The following is an 18,552-nucleotide window of genomic DNA, read 5'->3' as shown; positions in this document are numbered from 1 at the left end:
CCAGCTGCAGCTGGAAGCCCAGGTGCTTGAAGCAATCCTCCAGGCAGTGACTTAATGGCAAACTCACAGTGCCCTTGAATTTCCAAGTCTCTGTTTAAACCATTTAACAGGTGCCCTGCTTAGACTTCCTCTGTCTCCTTTGCGCTCTGTCTGTGACTGACATTGGATGCAGCCTCCTGCCCCTGCCCTCAGGGAGTACAGGACTTGTTCATAGATTTACTGGCCATGCTCTGATTGCTCATAAGTCTAGGCATTTACAATGAGCCTTGGGTAAGTCATTTAGCTTCTCCACACTCATTTTCATCATCTGCAAAAGAGGGTACTTTTGTAGTATGAAGCTAATGGGTTGTTGAATGCAAAATGCTCGAGTTTATAGCAAGCACTGAATCAGTGTTAAACATACACTGACGGTGGTGTTGATAGAAAGTGGTCTCCCCTGTAACCCTGCTCAGAGAAACAGCCATGGACTTCTGTTTGTATTGAGAAGGCCCACAAGGTTGAACAAAGAACTGGACAAAGGAAGAGGCTTATGTGTCAGATTGGCATAACTGTTTTATAATGATGCTATGTATCAGTTATACACAGTGGGCTCTCCATGACCATGAATTTCATATATTCGGATTAATTTCAGATTGAAACTATTTGGACAATATTTTGTTTGTACCTAATATATATATAGGTATTTTGCCTTGTCATTATTCCATAACAATATGGTTTAGCAATTGCTTATACATTTTGTATTGTATAAAATATTATAAGTGACCTAAAGATGATTTAAATCACACAGAAGGATATGTATAGATTATATGCATACACTAGTTCCTCCCATTTGGATTATGGTGGTTTGATGAGGAGTCCTGGAACCAATCACCATTGCTTGAGAAAGAAAGACGGTAGTCTCTTTTTAAATATAAACAAAATCACAAAGGAAGTTGCCACTTGAAAGGGCAGTGTTTTGTTAAGTCCTTCAGATGATGTAGCACAGCTAAGGCTAAAGCAATATCAAGGGCAGAGAATAAAGCAGCTGCCCAGAGAAGTCATGAGGGAGAGAGAACAAGAACAGCCTTGAAGCATCTAGAAATAGGAGCCTGGTCCCCAGCCATCTTCCAGTTCTGACTTGCAGTCCCCAGGGTCCTGGCCATACTTTGGTTTCTGTCCTTTGATTTTAGTAAATGTCCTTTGTTTGACCTTATAATAAATGTCTGGACTTTGAAGTTGATTTGAGTACTCTGTTCTACTCACCTACAGACTTCCATATGCAAATTAGCAGTGGGTGTTTCCCGATAAATTATAAAGTGTTTAAGTAAAAGCCCAAGTCATTTTCCTCCACTTCTAAGGTATTCCAAATATGCAGAAAAATAATGTGCATTGTGATCCAAAGCTTAGTTTTAGTTACTGTTAAATAGTCTTACCTTAATGGCTTCATAAAATTTTTTAAAAGAAATAAGACATGTCATTACAGATGAACCTCCTAGAGACACATCCTTGATCCTGCCCCACATCTTCCTGTAAAGTGCCCAGGCTTTTGAATTTGCTATCTGTTGTTCACACATGAAATCATTTTATTTTGTATTATTTAAACTTTGTAAAAATGGTATCATCCGGAAACTGTATTTTTAATTACATCCTTGAGAATTTAATGCAGATATAAAACACTTATGGATGTTATATGATTAAATCATAGTTTGTCTTTGTTCCTCTTGATCATTGGATCCTTCTTACAATTTTTGCTGTTATGGTAAGTGCTTCAGCGAATATTCTTGGACATGTCTTCCTGTGGAGATATTGAGCCCCCCCTACCCCATGGTTGCTGAAGTAAATGTTAAGTCATTTCAGCAGGGGGCATGTTATGTATCTCTAGTGGGAGAATCTTTCATGTTCTCCACAGTTTTCCCTCATATTTTGCAGAGAGTTTTTCGCTTGATGGTACATGAATGGCTACTGAAAACCATTTATCTCTCCCTTTTCATGGAATTCCTGTACATTAGGTAATGCAAACCTCCTAGATTAATTACTCTACCTAAGAATAAGCCAACAATCTTTGAGTTAAAATGCCTTTGGTAGTTTTGAAGGCAAGAGAAACAGATTTGATTTTCCTCTATAATGATTCCTCTAGCTGCTGTGTTGAGAGCAATCTGTCTATAGGATACACTGTACAGCACAGGAAGGACACTCCCATGACTTCAGCTGCAGCACAGATATAAGAGGTAGCTTTATACTCAACATATTTTGAAAATAGATACGATGAAATGGCTTATTGTCTATTGGATGTGGAATGTGGGATATTGAAAGAAGCCAGTAGCAGACAGCAAGGCCTATGTCCTAAATGGTGAGGCTGATCTCGTCATTTATTAGAATTATAGACGTTATAAAGAAAACTGTTATAGAGAAAATTTCAGAGTCACATTTCTGACATGTACATGAGGCATACTGTGAGCATCTGGCTAAATCTGGAGTTATGGACTTATAATTTTAAAGAAAAGATCCAGGTCCAATGAACATAAAATTGGATATTCATAAGTGTCATTAATTTTAAAGAAACAAACTTGGAACACATTAGTTGGTATACGAGTGTAGATAGATTAGAAAAGAATTTTTTAAACTGAGAAACTGACCACATCATCACTGAAAAGTTGAAAACATAAAGAACAGATAACCCAGAGACTAGCCATGGAGATGGGAGGGGGAGAAAGAGAGTGCTGTATAAAAGAGGAGCCTTGGTTGATGGACCTGAGTTCAGAGTCTATGGCACTTGAGCTGCCTGAAATAAGGGGAGTCTCACACTGAGTGAGGACCAGTTTTCTCATCTCTTAGTGCCAATGGCACCCATTTCCTAACGTGTCCAAAAATGAGTTCTGTCTACATAAAGCTTTTATCATAGTATATGGCACAAAATAGTCATTAGAAGACAGCAGCTGTCACATTTCTGACCTCACACCATGCCTCTCAAGCCGCACAACTTTGGGACATATAGGATGAACTGACAATTTTAGACATGATGTTTTCTGACTCCCTACCTTTGGCCATGCTTCTTCCTATAATCTGAAAAATAAAACACATTCTACCTGCTTAAAAAAAAAAATCACTGTTTGGGCTTAAATGTCACCTTTGTGACTTCACTAATCAAATCCCCAGCTGTCCCAGCTATAGGTAGTTTCTTCTTCCATTTTCTTCAATGACACCTTGGGTGCAGTGCCAAAGTGGAGCTCATTGTGTAGCATTTAAATGATCTATTCATATGAGCCCCAGGGCTTTTCAGCAGTAAATTTCACAGAATCTGACACACAGTGTGTCAGACTGACTGAATAAAGATTGGGAGTGCTGTTCAAACCCTGAACCAACCATTTCACACTATTTCTGGGGGAGATTCCCCAACTCTAAAAGTCATTATCTCTTTTACTGGAAAGTATGTGTAGATTTAAGGTGATCTTCTCATACATCCATGTGGTGGCCAGGGAATAAAACTTCAGGGAATGTACCTAACACACTCATTTACCTCTCTCTTTGGTATTTTTAAGACAAACCCTGGGTTCCTGAGGCAAAATTCAGAACAAAGATTCTCTTTGAGCGACAACAGATAAATGTTGCGTTTTATTTCATACATGATATCCTCTCCAAAAATACAGGATGAAAAAAGAAGGTAATATGTAACCAAAGTTGGCACGTCTTACCGTCAATATTTACCAAGCATCTATTATTGTGTGATCCAGACTGTGGAAGGGTGGGATAAGGTTCTTCAGCCACTGGACAGCCTGTGGGGCTGTCAGTTTACTCAGGAAATGCAGCTCCACACTGCCCTCTGTAACAGTAGCCAGAAGATGGAGGGACATATTCTCAGAGACCTCTACACAGGTGAGGCAGTGTTTCTGACTTGCCGAAGAAGAGAATACAGGGAGGACAGTATGAAACATAATATCATGGTAGAGAGGGTAATGTGTTTAGGACAAGGACAGTATACAATTAGGTTTGAGGCCAGCCTTCTTACTACTTTAGTTTAAAGTATCTTAAAGATATGTAATATGTAGATAAAATGCATATATATGATACATATATAAGTATATAAAGATATATATAAAATACACATATTTACATGAATAATACAGTTTTGGTGGCTCCTGATGTTATGTCAATCACAGGATTTTAAGGAATTTTCTTTTCAGTTTCCCCCACTTTGTGTGTGTGTGTGTTTCCCCCTACTCTTTCTCTCTTTTTCTGAAATTGATGCTATAGAGTAGCCCCCAAGGTGTTTTGGATGGGACTAAAGTATGATGACGTAGGGACAGGTTATAAGGGTCAAATGAATATTTACTATAGTAGGTAGTAAGGCAGTTAAGACATATTTTAGCACTGCAACAAAGTTTGTAATCTTATGACATTCTCAGAAATTTGCAGGTTTATAGGTGAGAAAAGAGTAAGATTAAAACCAAAAATTTGGGCCATAAGCATAGTTAATTGCATTTTAACAACCTTGTTTGAAATGTCATGGTGAATTCTATTAATTGCACCAAAATCATTTGCATTCAACTTTGAATGACTTCACCAAAATCCTAGAGTGATGCACTCTGTGGTCGTTTGAATAGGAATGGCTTCCATAGTGATTGAATGCTTGGCCCATAGGGAGTGGAACTATAAGAGGCGTGGCTTCATTGGAGTAGGTGTGGCCTTGTTGGAGGAAGTGTGTCACTGTGGAGTCAGGTTTCCAGGCCTAGCTGTTATTGAGGACCATGTCTGGGTCTGTGGTCCTACTGTGTCTGGGGTTTGTCTTGAAGTCCAAGGCCTGTGTTGCCAAAAAAGGTCACATAAAAGCCCAGGGTTGGGGCTGCAGCCTGTGGCCTTGTTTGTCTCCACAGGCCATGTTGCCACCAGAGCCATCCTGACCTGAGTGGCCAGTGCTTCTACCCAGAGCCAGGATGTCATCTGGGTTTGAGTTACTGCCAAGAGACATGTCTGGGTCTGTAGTCCAGCTTCAGCTGGCATCTGTGTTGATGTCTATGGACTGCGTCACTTCAGAGAGCCATAGGAACCATGTGTGATGAAATCAGAGGTCCATGCTGAGCTGGCCCTGGGGCCTTGTACTTTGCTAGCCCTGAGAAAGCTGGCCTAGCCTCGAACTAGACACTACAGCAAGAGAATTGTCCCTTACACTCACTAGGAGAGCAGGCCCTTGCACTTCAGAGAGATAGCTCCATCCCCCCACACATAGATGAGGGAGAACTGACCCTGATGGAATGAGCTAGGGGAGCTGGCTCCTACTTAGCCTGATGCAGATATCCCCAGTGGCCCATACTGACCAGCTCAGATATCACCCAAGCCTACACCAAGTCTTGGGTTGGCCTACCCTAGCATCTATCTCTTCTCGGACCTGCTGGAGCTCATAAAGGATCTGCAGGTACTACGGAACAATACCTGCAGATCTCCATGACTCGAATTCCTGCAGGGGATCCCAGAAGGGTTTTGAGGAGGATTCAGTGATGATGTACCAGAAACCAGAGGTCTTGAACCAGACAAGTGACTCGTTAGAATGAACGTGTGTTAGAAAAGCTGATTGGACTAAAGCGTATGCTGTGTGACACACTGCATCTCCCAATGCCACCAGGATGGATGAAGAGGTATTGACAAGGTAGGAAAGATGGAGAAGCAAAAAGTTTTTTTGAGGGGGGTTGGAGGAAATATTTTGTTCTTGTTTTTGTTTATTTGCCTGCTTTGTTTTGTTTTGGCTTGATTTTTAAAATTTTCCTTTGGGGGATGCTGCGGGGCTAAAGGGAATATGTAGGTGGACTGGGAAGTGAATGAAATTAGGGAAATTGCTGAAGAATCAATAAAGAAATTATGATGTATATACACATCATATGAGTTGCTGTGGTCATGGTGTCTCTTCACAGCAATAGAAACCCTCATTAATACAGACTCCTTTCCTTTCCTGTGTCCTTTGATTTTCCCTATCCTCCCTCATGGTCATTTTTGAACATACAGGTACTGGAGTATGATATTTCACTTAACAATCTGTTCCATACATGGACAATAAGTTCTCTGAATATTAGTTTTCTACCAGTAAGTAACATGTTGTAAAATGTTGATGATGGAATGTTTACAAGGTACTTTGCACAAGGAATGGTCTCAACTAGATGGTAGAAAAAAAAGTAGAATGAATACACTTGTAATCCATGTTGGAGTTTAAGAGAAAAAGTGAATTCAAGGCATCTCCACTAAGTCAGCTCTGTCCCAGCACCCTACAAGGGAGAATTTTTTCAGTATGTTCAGTGCCTTGATGAGGATGTTTGGGAGGACAGTTTCCATGGAACCGCCAACCAGATGACCTCCCCTACATAGTGATCTTAAGATACTCAGACTTAGGGCATCACAGTGTTTCAACACACTTGACAGAAGCCCAGAGACCAGTCTTCATGTGAAATAGCAAGAACTTGCAGCTATTCTTAATCTGTCACACACTCTCCCAGAGCAAGAATTGCTTTGTCTCTGACCATAGGTTGTCTAGTGCCTCTCGTCACCATGGTTTGGGACAGAACTTTGATGGACTTTGTTCACATTTCCTTCATGAGTCAGTTTCCATTTATGTTTCTGGAACTGAGATTCTGAATCACACGTCCTAGTTGTACAGATGTTAACAGCAAAGATGGTATGCAGCTTTGGCTTTCTCTGCTACTATCTATAAGATGATTTCATTTATCTATAGATTCCAAAGCACTATTTATACCGTTAGCCAACTTCTGTCTTCTATCCTTTATCCATTGTGCAATTCCACTTTTGGGTGAAAGAAAAGAAAAAGTATTAAGAGAGGACACAGAATTATGTTCCAAAGGAAAAAAAAACAAGATTAACGAAAGTATACTGAGGTGCTGAACTATATGAAATGTACCTCCTTGGCAGATAATCCATGGTCTGGCCTCTCTCTACTATCTTTGGATCTCCAATATAACTTGAGCTTCATCTTTGACACTCCATTATACAGTCTATCCAGGCATGTTTGCAAAGACTCTAACTATAACATGTCCAGCTTCAACTGCTTTTCCTGACTCTCTTGGTATGTTAATATTCATGCCTTTAAAGCAAATACATATGACATTACCAAGGTCTGCTGCCAGCTGCAAATGTAGCCTTCTCTCCTTGAGTCACAGCTGTATTAATTACTTTTCTCTTGCTGTGATAAAATACCATGGCCAAGGTGATACATAGAAGGAGGAGCTTATTTGGACTTAGAGTTCCAGAGAGATAAGAGTCATTATGGCAGTGATGATTGACAGTACATGGGCATGGTGGCTGGAACAGGAAACTCTGAGATCACATCATTTTATCCCCAAGATCAAATAGACAGAAAAAGCTACATAATCTCAAAACTTGACTCTAATGAAGTACTTACTCCAGCAAGGTTACATCACCCAAACCTCCCAAACATTAGGACCAACTGAGAACCAAGTCTTCAAATACCCGAACCTATAATGGGAGGACACTTCTCATTCAAACCACCACATCCCACTCCTGTCTAACATAAGCTCATGACCATATATATCATAAAGCAAGATGCATTCAGTCCAACATCGAAAGTCCCATTAGTTCTTCAAAGTCTCAACTCTGCTCAAAAGTCCAAAATCACTTTTGAGATTGAAAATAATTGTTTAACTATAATCCCCTGTGTAACCAAAAAGCAAGTTAATACTTCCAACATATAATAGTACAGAATAAACATTACCATTCCAAAAGGAAAAAAATGAGGGCATAGCAAGGAAGTACTGAACCAAAGCAAGACTGGAAACCAGCAGAGCAAACACCAAATCTTGTAGCTTCATGCCTAATGTCAAAGAGTTTAGATGACTCTGCCACCCCAGCTTTGCAACATACAACATACACCTGTCTCTTGGGATGGCTCCACACCCCGAGTTTGCAAGTTTCCTTAACAGATGGCTTATGCCTATGGTATCTTCAATGTCTTGGAGTCTCCACTGCAACCCAAGCTTCGCTTCCATAGCTTTATATAAAGGCTGCTCAGGACCTCCTGCCCTTTTAGGGTCTTCATGCACGAATTCCTCTGCCACATGCTTCTTGGTCTCAAAAGTTCTCTGAAATCATGGAGGAAGAATCCATGACCACCACACCCTTGCATTCTTCATGCCTCTAAATCCAGCATAATGTGCAACACTGTGAAGTTCAGATCGGGATGGACATGTTACCATCCATGCTTTTATTCAGTTTTTTTCTAGGAGTAGAAAATGCCCTAGGCTCTTTTTCATAAACTGGAAGCTTTGTTGGTGGGGTTTGGTCCGAGGGCACCCCTCCCTTTCTTCCCATGCAAAGCAAGGTTTTCCTTAATGGATTACAATTACAGTCACAACCTCTTTTCAGTACAAGCATTGGCGGCAGCAATAAGCTTCCTACTCCTCTTATTTTCATTCCAAACTGTACATTTTTCTTCTTTCTGTCCCATTTGCTCTATTTCACTGTAGACCTGTATTAGTGATGATATTAAAAACCATACCACAGACCAATATTATGCTGTCTTGAAATATCTTTTGCTAAAATAAAATTTAGGATTCTACTAGAATGGCTCTTTAAACCCTGTTTACAATATCCAACCATTTTCAAAGTTCAGAGTTCCAAATTCTTCCATATTCCTCCAAAAACAACAGGATTATGTTTTTCACAGAAATTCCTAACTCTTGTTACTAACTTCTGTATTAGTTACTCTTCTGTTATCATGATAAAATACCATGACCAAGGCAGCTAATAGAAGGAAGGATTTACTTTGTTTATAGTTCAAGAGGGATGAGAGCCATTTATGACAGCAGCCGAAGCAAAAAGTAGAGTCCTTACATACTCAATGACAAGTATCAAACACACACACACACACACACACACACACACACACACACACACACACACACACACACACCACAGACACACAGAAAGACAGAGAGGGAGAGCCAGAGAGAGAGAGAACAACACGGAAGCAGGGTGAGGCTACATAATTCCACAGCTTGATCCTAGTGATGTACATTCTCCATCTAGAGAGTCACTTAAACCTCCCCAAACTGCTGCCAACTGAGAGCCAAATGTTAAGCACCCAATGCTTTGAGGAGGCATATCTCACTGAAACCATTATATCTCCTGTGTGCTGACCCAGAGGACACACTTTCCTATGTTCCCAGTGCAGAGCATCAGATTTTTCTTTGATAGGGCTAATCTCTTTAACAGGTGCAGATGATTTATTGCCTGCATTTTCCTTGTCCAAAATTTAAAGCTTGGCCACATAGCTTTCTCCCATCAAACAAGTTAGTTCATTATTTTCAAATTCAACTCCACTCAAGTTTCCAGTTCACAGAGAGAAATGAAATCAGACTTTTATCCAAAACATGCAGGAATGGCCCCTAGTTGAGCTCCTGTGTAAGTCTCATTCCCTTCTGAAACCTCATGAGCCAGACCCCACTGTGTGCATTCTTCTAGCACTCCTGTCCTCCATGTTTTCCCTAGAAAGGCCTATTAAGCTATGCTCACAACACCAAACAGATTCTCCAGCCCAAAGCCCAAATTCCTCTTACACAACAGTTCCAAAGGCCTAAAAGCCACATGATTAGGGTTCCAATAGTGATACCCAGCCCTTTGCTACCAATTTCTGTTTTAATGTTGTTTCCTTTGGCTATGACAAATTATCTGACAAAAGCAACTTAAAGAGTAAAGAGTCTATTTGATTCACAATTCCAGATTATAGTCCCTCATTGCATGGAAGTCAAGGCGACAAGAATCTGAAATCACAAGTCACATCTGATCCACAGTCAAGAGCAGTGAGCAATGAACTGATATGTACATGCTTGTGTTGACCAACTTTCTCACTTTTGCCTAATTCAGGAGCCTGAATGCATGGAACGATTCCAAACATAGTGAGATGTTTCCACATCAATCAGTAAAATCAAGATAATCTTAGTCAGGCATTCTCAGAGGCCATTTTCCCAGGTGATTCTAGGTCATGCCAAGTGGACAACTAAATCTAACCATCATAGGTCAGCAGTCCTGAAAAGTAATGTTCAGAACAGTATTCAAATGTTTTAAAATTATAAGTAGAATGAAGACTATAAGCAAAATGAATTAAAATAGGCAAATATATAGAGAAAGTTGACAGGGAACTGCCTGGAGGCCAGGGTATGCTAAGGAAATAACGGATGAGGAAGGAGAGAAATGGGGAAAGGTAGCTTAACAGTAATGGGGGTTTTCTTTCATGTGAAGAAAATACTCTGAAATTGATTTTAGTTATCATTGTAAAACCCTGTGAGTATACGGAGCCCTAGAATTGGATTTCTAATATAATGCAGTGGGTTAACTGTACTGTATCTCAAGAAAGCTTGTTTCTTATTTCTTCATTATCATTTGAAACTTTCATATCTGCATATGTATGTAGGTAAAATTCACATCACATTCCTTGCCATCCAGTTCCTCCATTATAATACCCCAACATTTTATTTCAAATGCTTTTTTCTTTAATCTACGGACCCACTTAAATGCTGTCAGTGCGCATGGGTGTACTTATTGGATCTATGCTGACCATACTGGCTATCTGCTGGATCATGGGTACCCTCTCAGTGGCCACATACTTGAAGGAAACTGACTTACCCTCTCCCAGAAGTCATCAGTTGACAAGAGCTCCTCAGCTAAGAGTGGAATTTCATTAATTCTTCCCCCATCTATGCTGAGACTTTTTTTTCTGGCTTGGTCTTGCCTAGGTTTTGCACATGAAATCATAATTGTTATGAAATTTATGCAACTTCCCTGTCATGTCCAGAAAATACTGTTTTATTATAGTCATGTTACCTGTGGCTCTTACACTATTTCTGCATCCTCTTAAGAATAAACACTGAGCCTTGGGAGGAATCTTTTGGACACAGACATCCCATTTGGATATCTGTGATTTGGATATAGGTCAGCCCATGTAGAGCTAATCACCCCACATGCTCTTATTCTGTGCATACTGACCAGTTGTAGGTCTCAGTGTTTAGTTCCATACACTACAAAAAGATGCTTCTCTAGTGAGGGGTTGAGGATGTACTAATATATGGATTTAAATATAAATACTTAGGAGGCAGTTTAATATTCCATCCATTTAGCAGAATAATAGTACTAAGTTCTCCCCTAAGGCCTAGGACCCAGGACCTACTCATCCATGGGGTCTTGGCTCCATTGATAGTTCCAGGTATGAGTTCTATCTTGTAGAGAGATCCTTAAGTCTAAGCAAAAACAACAAAATATGTAATTGTTTGCATAACAATAGTGCCACTAATGCACCAATGGGTATGTTTTGCCAGGCCAGCCATTATGGTAGTTCACAGGGTTCACAGCTGGATAAGACTGTTGATTATTTAACTGGCCCATTAGCATGCAGAATACTTTCCAGCTCCATGAAGGCTTACTCTGGGTTGGTACCAATTTGATTTCTCCATGTTCTATGACTCAAGTGTATGGTATCCTCAGTCTTAGGGTCTTACTGTCAAGTTCTTGTGAGTAACCAAGAGCAATGGCAGCAATCTGTAATGTTTAACTTAGAAGGGTCTATGGTACACTGAGCAACAATTCGAACAAAGGTAACCCATATATGGCATTGGGAGTTTCATTTGATAGCTTATGATATCTGGGAAAGGCATTGTCCCCATGTTACAGAATGACTCCATTTAAAGTCTTTTTATACATGTATATGAATTGAATTTTATGAAGCGTCTGTGGTAGTAGGTTTCCATATATTTTAAAGGATCTTTAGTGTTATATTAATGTAGTAAATAACCTTTATATTATTCCCATATAATGTTTTAAAAGATCTCTCCATATGCCTTCCTCTACCCTGCCTTCCCATCCCCCACTTCACTTAGCCCTTCTTATTCCATTATTATCCACTGCTATCATGTCATTTCAATGTTAATTCTCTTTCCTTAAAAGTCCTCTCCTGAGAACACTTCACTACTTTTTTGGCTTGTACAGGAACTCCAATTTAAACACACATATCCGAAGATTCAAATCTAACATCCACAGATTAGAGAGAACATGTGCTGTTTGTCTTTCTTTTTTTTTTTTTTTGCTTTTTAAAATTAATTTATTTTTTACATTCCAATCCCAGTTTCCCCTTCCTCCTCTCCTCCCACTTACCCAACTCCTCCCTCCTCCTATCTGCCCCACAGAGAGGGTAAGGCCTCCCCTAGGAAGTCTACTAAGTCTGCCCCATCATCTCTTTGAGGAAGGACCAAGGCACCTCTCCCCCACCCCCCACAGCCCAGTGTCTAGGCTGAGCAAGGTATCTCTCCATACATAATGGATTCCACTGGATCAGTTTGGACATTAGAGTTAGACTTTCAACCCACTGCTGGTGGCCTCATATATTGTCCTTGCTGCAGCATGGTTAGTTGTGAGTTTCTGCATCTGCTTCCAAGTGTTTCTGGAAGAGGTTCCTAGCTTTTCTGGGGTTGTGGATTACAGTCAGGGTATCTTTTACTTTATGTCTAGTATCCACTTATGAGTGAGTAATACTATATTTGTCTTTCTGGTTTGCTTGTCTTTCTAAACCTTTGTTATCTCACGCAGAATGATTATTTCCAGTTCCATCTATTTACCTTAAAATTTCATGTTTTTCGTTATAGCTGAAAAATGTTACATTCTACGAATATGCTATTTTTCATTATCCATTTATCAGTTGATGGACACCTAACCTGTTTCAAATTCTTGGTTACTGTGAAGAGTGCTGCAAATAACATGGATGTTCACATATCCCTGTAAAGTATACAGAGTCCTCTGGGTGCAAGAGTGGTGTAAGTGGATTGTATAATACAACTGTTTCTACCTGTTTGAGGAACCACAGCACTGATTTCCATAGTGAATGCAACAATTTCCACTCTCACCGACAGTGAAAAGATATTCATCCCAAATCCATAAAAACATTTTTGTCATTAAAAAATCTTTGCCATTCTGACTATAGTAACATGAAATCTCAAAGTATTTCTATTTTTCATTTAGCTAATACTTAATAACATGAACATTGCCAGGTGGTGGTGGCTCACGCCTTTAATCCCAGCACTTGGGAGGCAGAGGCAGGCAGATCTCTGTGAGTTCAAGACCAGCCTGGTCTACAAGAGCTAGGCCCAGGACACCCTCTAAAACCACAGAGAAACCCTGCCTCAAAATAAATAAATAAATAACATGAACATTACAAATTATTTATTTGTATTTCTTCTCTTGAGAATTCTATTTAGTCTGAAGTCCTATTTTTTAAGAACTGAATCATTAGTTTTCTCGGCGTTTATCCTTTTAGTTCTTTATATAATATAGACACTAGAGAGTGCTTGGAGCCTGTGTCCTCGTCGCCCGTCTCGGACCACGCGGCTGTTTCCCCCGACGCCGTTCATTGTGCACTAGCGGTCCCCAAAAGTTCAAAGTCCTCCAAGATGAAAGCCCTCAAGGACCAGCTGATTGTGAATCTGCTTAAGGAAGAACAGGTCCCCCAGAACAAGATCACGGTTGTTGGGGTCGGTGCTGTTGGCATGGCTTGTGCCATCAGTATCTTAATGAAGGACTTAGCAGATGAGCTTGCCCTTGTTGATGTCATGGAAGACAAGCTGAAGGGAGAGATGATGGATCTCCAGCATGGCAGCCTTTTCCTCAGAACACCAAAAATTGTCTCTGGCAAAGACTATAGTGTGACTGCAAACTCCAAGCTGGTCATTGTCACAGCGGGGGCCCGTCAGCAAGAGGGAGAGAGCCGACTCAATCTGGTCCAGCGAAACGTGAACATCTTCAAGTTCATCATTCCCAACGTTGTGAAGTACAGTCCAAACTGCAAGCTGCTTATTGTTTCAAACCCAGTGGATATCTTGACCTACGTGGCTTGGAAAATAAGTGGCTTTCCCAAAAACCGAGTTATTGGAAGTGGCTGCAATCTGGATTCTGCTCGGTTCCGTTACCTGATGGGAGAAAGGTTGGGTGTTCACCCGCTAAGCTGTCACGGATGGGTCCTAGGGGAGCATGGAGACTCCAGTGTGCCCGTGTGGAGCGGTGTGAATGTCGCTGGTGTCTCCCTGAAGAATCTGAATCCAGAGCTGGGCTCTGATGCCGACAAGGAGCAGTGGAAGGAGGTCCACAAGCAGGTGGTTGACAGTGCCTATGAGGTGATCAAACTGAAGGGTTACACATCCTGGGCCATTGGCCTGTCTGTGGCCGACTTGGCTGAGAGCATAATGAAGAATCTTAGGCGGGTGCATCCCATCTCTACCATGATTAAGGGTCTCTATGGAATCAATGATGAAGTCTTCCTCAGTGTTCCTTGTGTCCTGGGACAAAATGGAATCTCAGATGTTGTGAAGGTGACTCTCACTTCTGAAGAGGAGGCTCGCTTGAAGAAGAGTGCAGATACGCTCTGGGGTATCCAGAAAGAGCTGCAGTTCTGAAATCCTCAGATACCCTAGGGCTTCACTGTCCAGGCTGCTGCAGGGTTTCTATGGAGACCACACACATCTGTCTACTCATCTGAGCTGTGCTTAGTGTGCTTGTGTTAAGGTAGCCTGGAGGAAACCTCACTTCCCACAGTTCTACCCTGATGCTAAGTGGTACTTGTGTAGTGGTGACTTGGTTGGTGTGACAGTCCTGTCTCCAAGGCACACTGCCAATTGTGTGCAGGCTTCAATTAGCCGTGAGCCTGTGTCTGCACTGTCAACCTCACCGAACATGCCTAGGCCAATGAGTCCCCGTTTAGTCCCAACCTGGCTCCAGTGTGTAAGTCCATTATGCATATCTTGTCATAACTCTTCTAAAGGATATTATTATTTTGTGTATTATGTGTCTGTAGTGTACATTGAAATATTGTATAAGTAAGATCTGCATATGGATGATGTAACCAACTACCCAAGTGTCATGCCAATGAAAACACCAAATAAACCTTGAACAGTGAAAAAAAAAATAATATAGACACTAACCCTTCCTTAGGCTGCGTCCTCTCTTGGCTTATGGTGGCCTTTACAGTATAGCATATGTTTAGTTTCACGAGGTCCTGTTTATCAACTGCTGGTCTTAATGACTATCAAGATCCTTTCCTGTGACTACAAGTTCACGTGCTTTTTGGATCCTCTCCTCTAACAGATTCAGAGTGTCAGGTCTTATGTTGAAATTCCTGATCCATTTGGAGTTGAGTTTTATATATAGTGAGAGATAAAGATTTGGCTTCATTCTTCCACATGTAGCTATTCAATTTGTCCAGCATCATTTTTGGGAGATGCTGTCTTTTCTCCAATGTGTGTTTTGGGCCTGTAGTTGCATGAAGCCATATCTGAGAGCTGTATTCTGCTCCACTGACCTATCTGTCTGTTCTCATGGCAGAACCTTGCCGTGTTTACTGCTGTGCTCCTGTAGTACAACTTGAAATCAGGAATAATGTTTCCCCCAGCAGTATTTTTAATATTCAGGATGGTTTCAGTGACATTAATAACACTGTTGTGAAAAGAAAAACACTATTGATGATACAGAATTTCACTATTAAAGTGGTGCTCTTTTGAGAGAATGTGCTAGAGACTGGTATGCTATGTCCAATAGGCCTTTCCTCCTGGTCCCTCTCAGTGATCAGCTCTATTGACACACAAGCATATATCCTTCCCCAGTAATGCCTCTATTTTCTATCCTTGTACCTTTCCCTTAATACTCTGGGGCCTCACCCCCATTCCAAAATTTGAGTAGCCCTTCAATATGTATAGCATCTCAAATGCTGCCCTCAGAGACATTCTCTGAGGAAAAAAACTTGTCCTCTCCCATTCCCAGTTCTTTTCCCTACCTCTACCAAATCAATTATGTTAGTATCCTGTAATTAATATTCTGCACATCTGTCTCACTCACAAAATGATGAAATCTTAGACTAGAGATCAGTAAAAGCTTTACTGAGCCACAAAGCACCCATCACAGCTACTCATTGCACTGCTGCCTTGCAGAAGAAGTTGTGGACAGGGGCTTCTCCTGACCTACCTGTGCTTCAATGAGGTCTTATTCATTGACATGAAAATCTGAATTGCATAAATCATTTATAGATTAAGAAGTAGTATTCTCCATATTTTAACTCTTTTTCGACTACTTGAGTATCACGGATTAAGCAACAAGTAACTCCCAACGTCTCAATGACATACTCAAATATGATCAAAGTAAAACCATGAAAGTTGGGGGAGAGAGAGAGAGAGAGAGAGAGAGAGAGAGAGAGAGAGAGAGAGAGAGAGAGAGAGAGAGATTGAGATTAAGAATTGAGAGTCTCTTAAATTTGATATGACATGATGACGGTTGTCAAGAGAAATGAGAATGGAGGATGACTTTAAAAGAAGGACCAAAGACACTGTCATTAAGGCAGTAGTTGGCCTCTGAGAGTGATGCCAGGATTTTAGGTACAGTTAATTGAAAATATGTAGTTTATTTCTCAAAAGAGATAGAGCATTGAGAACAGTAAGATAACATATCTGAGACTCAAGTTTTATTTTCTGCCAACAGCACTTGAGAAGTTGTAATAAATTTATATAGGGGTGTCCATTGGCCTAGAAATTTGCATTTAAATTTGAAGGAGTTGTGGTGGTGTTCTTATAAGTGTTCAATGACTGGCTTTATAGCAGTAAGAACACCTGCTTTTTTACTTCAGCCAGTGTCTGTGGCATGAATATTTTGACCACTGCCGATTTTAAGCTCCCTAGTAGCACTGAATGTGTATTTGGGAAGAGCAGTAGTACCCACCAATAGGAAGGGATCCCAGCACACTACTGGAAGATTGTAGGAATAGAGACTGGAAAATCAGAGGAAAAGTAAAACTGCATGGGACCATAGAGTCTTGTCCTGGGGCTGTGGAAAGGATTTCATGGGTAAAGAGTTTGCTCTGCAAATATGAGAACTTAAGTTTAGATTCCCCAGAAACCAAGTAGAGCATCTATACTCTCAGCATTCCTCCAGTGAGATGGGAAGTGGATACAAGAGAATCATGGGAAACTCATAAGCTATCCAGCCTGGTACATGCATATGTGAACCACAGTGACCCTGTCTCCAACAAGATGGATGGGAGGACCCAACATTCAGGATTTCCTCTGATCTCCACACAACACATGCAGTGAAACATAGGTGACTACACTCACACACATGAGTATGCATGAATGTGATAGACAGAGAGAGAGAGAGAGAGAGAGAGAGAGAGAGAGAGAGAGAGAGAGAGAGAGAGAGAGAGAGAGAGAGAGAAGTTGGGGAGGAAGGGAGAGGGTAAGGGACAGGAAGAGACTTGGCCTTGGCCTTTCAGTCTACAGTGATGAAATGGGAGAGAAGGACACAGAAGTCACATAGTGTCACATGCCTGTAAGCACAGCACTTGGTTGACAGAGGCCAGAGAATTGCTATAAGTTGAGCCCATCCTGATTTACAAAGTGAGTTTCGAATCAGCCTGGGACACATAGTGAGACCCAATCTCTGCAAACAAACACCAAGACAGAAAAGAGAAATAAATTCTGGAAAGTAATTAAACATTTGGATATGGAGGGGCCAACCTTTGTCTACATAGGCAGAAATCAGGTCTGCACTTTAATTAAAGATCCAGATTGTAACATCTAATATAAGGTGCATGCATTTCACACTGGTTATTACTGCACAAAACAAGGATAAACTCATTGGGTTTGTTAACATTTTCTGTCCCCTGTCCTGATTTACCTACTCTGCTTTAGTTAGCTACCAGCACCAATCACTTTATGACCCAAAGATTTGAGTTTGCATGCATCACCAGTTTGACCTATTTCCACAAAAAGCAAAGAAAATGGTTTTTATGAGCTTTTACCAACAACTTCAGGTCCTGCCCCACCCTGCCTTCCAATTCCTCAATCCATCTGCACTGGGAACACCCAGGAGAACTTACCTACTGTCTTTAGAGTAGTAAGGGGTCATTGACTCCTGTGTCACAAAAGCTGTAACCAGGAACACATGCAGCTTCAACTGCCCCCTAGTGGACATACACTACCTCATTCCATGAAGCTTCATCCCTTAAGATCAGTTACTGATTCAGAGAATTAGATGGGAGGTCACCATGCCTGGCCAACACACACACACACAAGTACCTGCGCGCACATATGCACATATGTAGGTATATTATATACATGTATATATGTGTGCATATATATATAGATATGTATATTAAGAGCTTCACTGATGTGACAGTTCTCAATAACTTTAACTCTCTGGATGTGCTGAACTCTGGTAATAAGATGATTGTACTTCATAATATGTCAATGAATTTTCCCTCTAAGAGTGACTTAAGCTGCTCTCCTATTACAACGTTTTCAAAGTGGGTTCTGTGAATATATTTATTTTATGGGGGGGGGGAGGCTCATCTACCCCATACAATTTCTTTGACTCTCTTTCAAATTTGTGAAAATGAAAACATTGTGTTGTACTATAAGACTCTGACCTGTGTGAGATCAGACCTTGAAGTCCTCAGATAGATTTCAATGCCACAGTAGATATTACCTGATGAAACATTAAAATACACAGAATCAAATGGTTCCTCAAGCCTTGACCTTG

The 18,552-nt window shown here is 40.8% G+C and overlaps 1 protein-coding gene and 1 long non-coding RNA gene across 3 annotated transcripts in view; both read left to right on the top strand.

The window, feature by feature from the left end:
* Window positions 1-18,552, top strand: part of LOC121137191 — an 87,839-nt gene that overhangs the window by 46,309 nt on the left and 22,978 nt on the right. The window lies entirely within an intron of this gene.
* On the top strand, window positions 13,341-14,920 carry LOC121137190 (L-lactate dehydrogenase A chain-like). The gene has a single exon (XM_040739153.1). It carries the CDS (start codon window positions 13,428-13,430, stop codon window positions 14,424-14,426), a length of 999 nt encoding a protein of 332 aa, XP_040595087.1. The 5' UTR covers window positions 13,341-13,427; the 3' UTR covers window positions 14,427-14,920.

The sequence above is a fragment of the Mesocricetus auratus genome, unplaced genomic scaffold (genome assembly GCF_017639785.1).
Source record: "Mesocricetus auratus isolate SY011 unplaced genomic scaffold, BCM_Maur_2.0 Super-Scaffold_100676, whole genome shotgun sequence".
Classification (NCBI taxonomy): Eukaryota; Metazoa; Chordata; class Mammalia; order Rodentia; family Cricetidae; genus Mesocricetus; species Mesocricetus auratus.
Note: the sequence above shows the minus strand (reverse complement) of the source record. Positions and strands in the feature narration are given on the sequence as shown.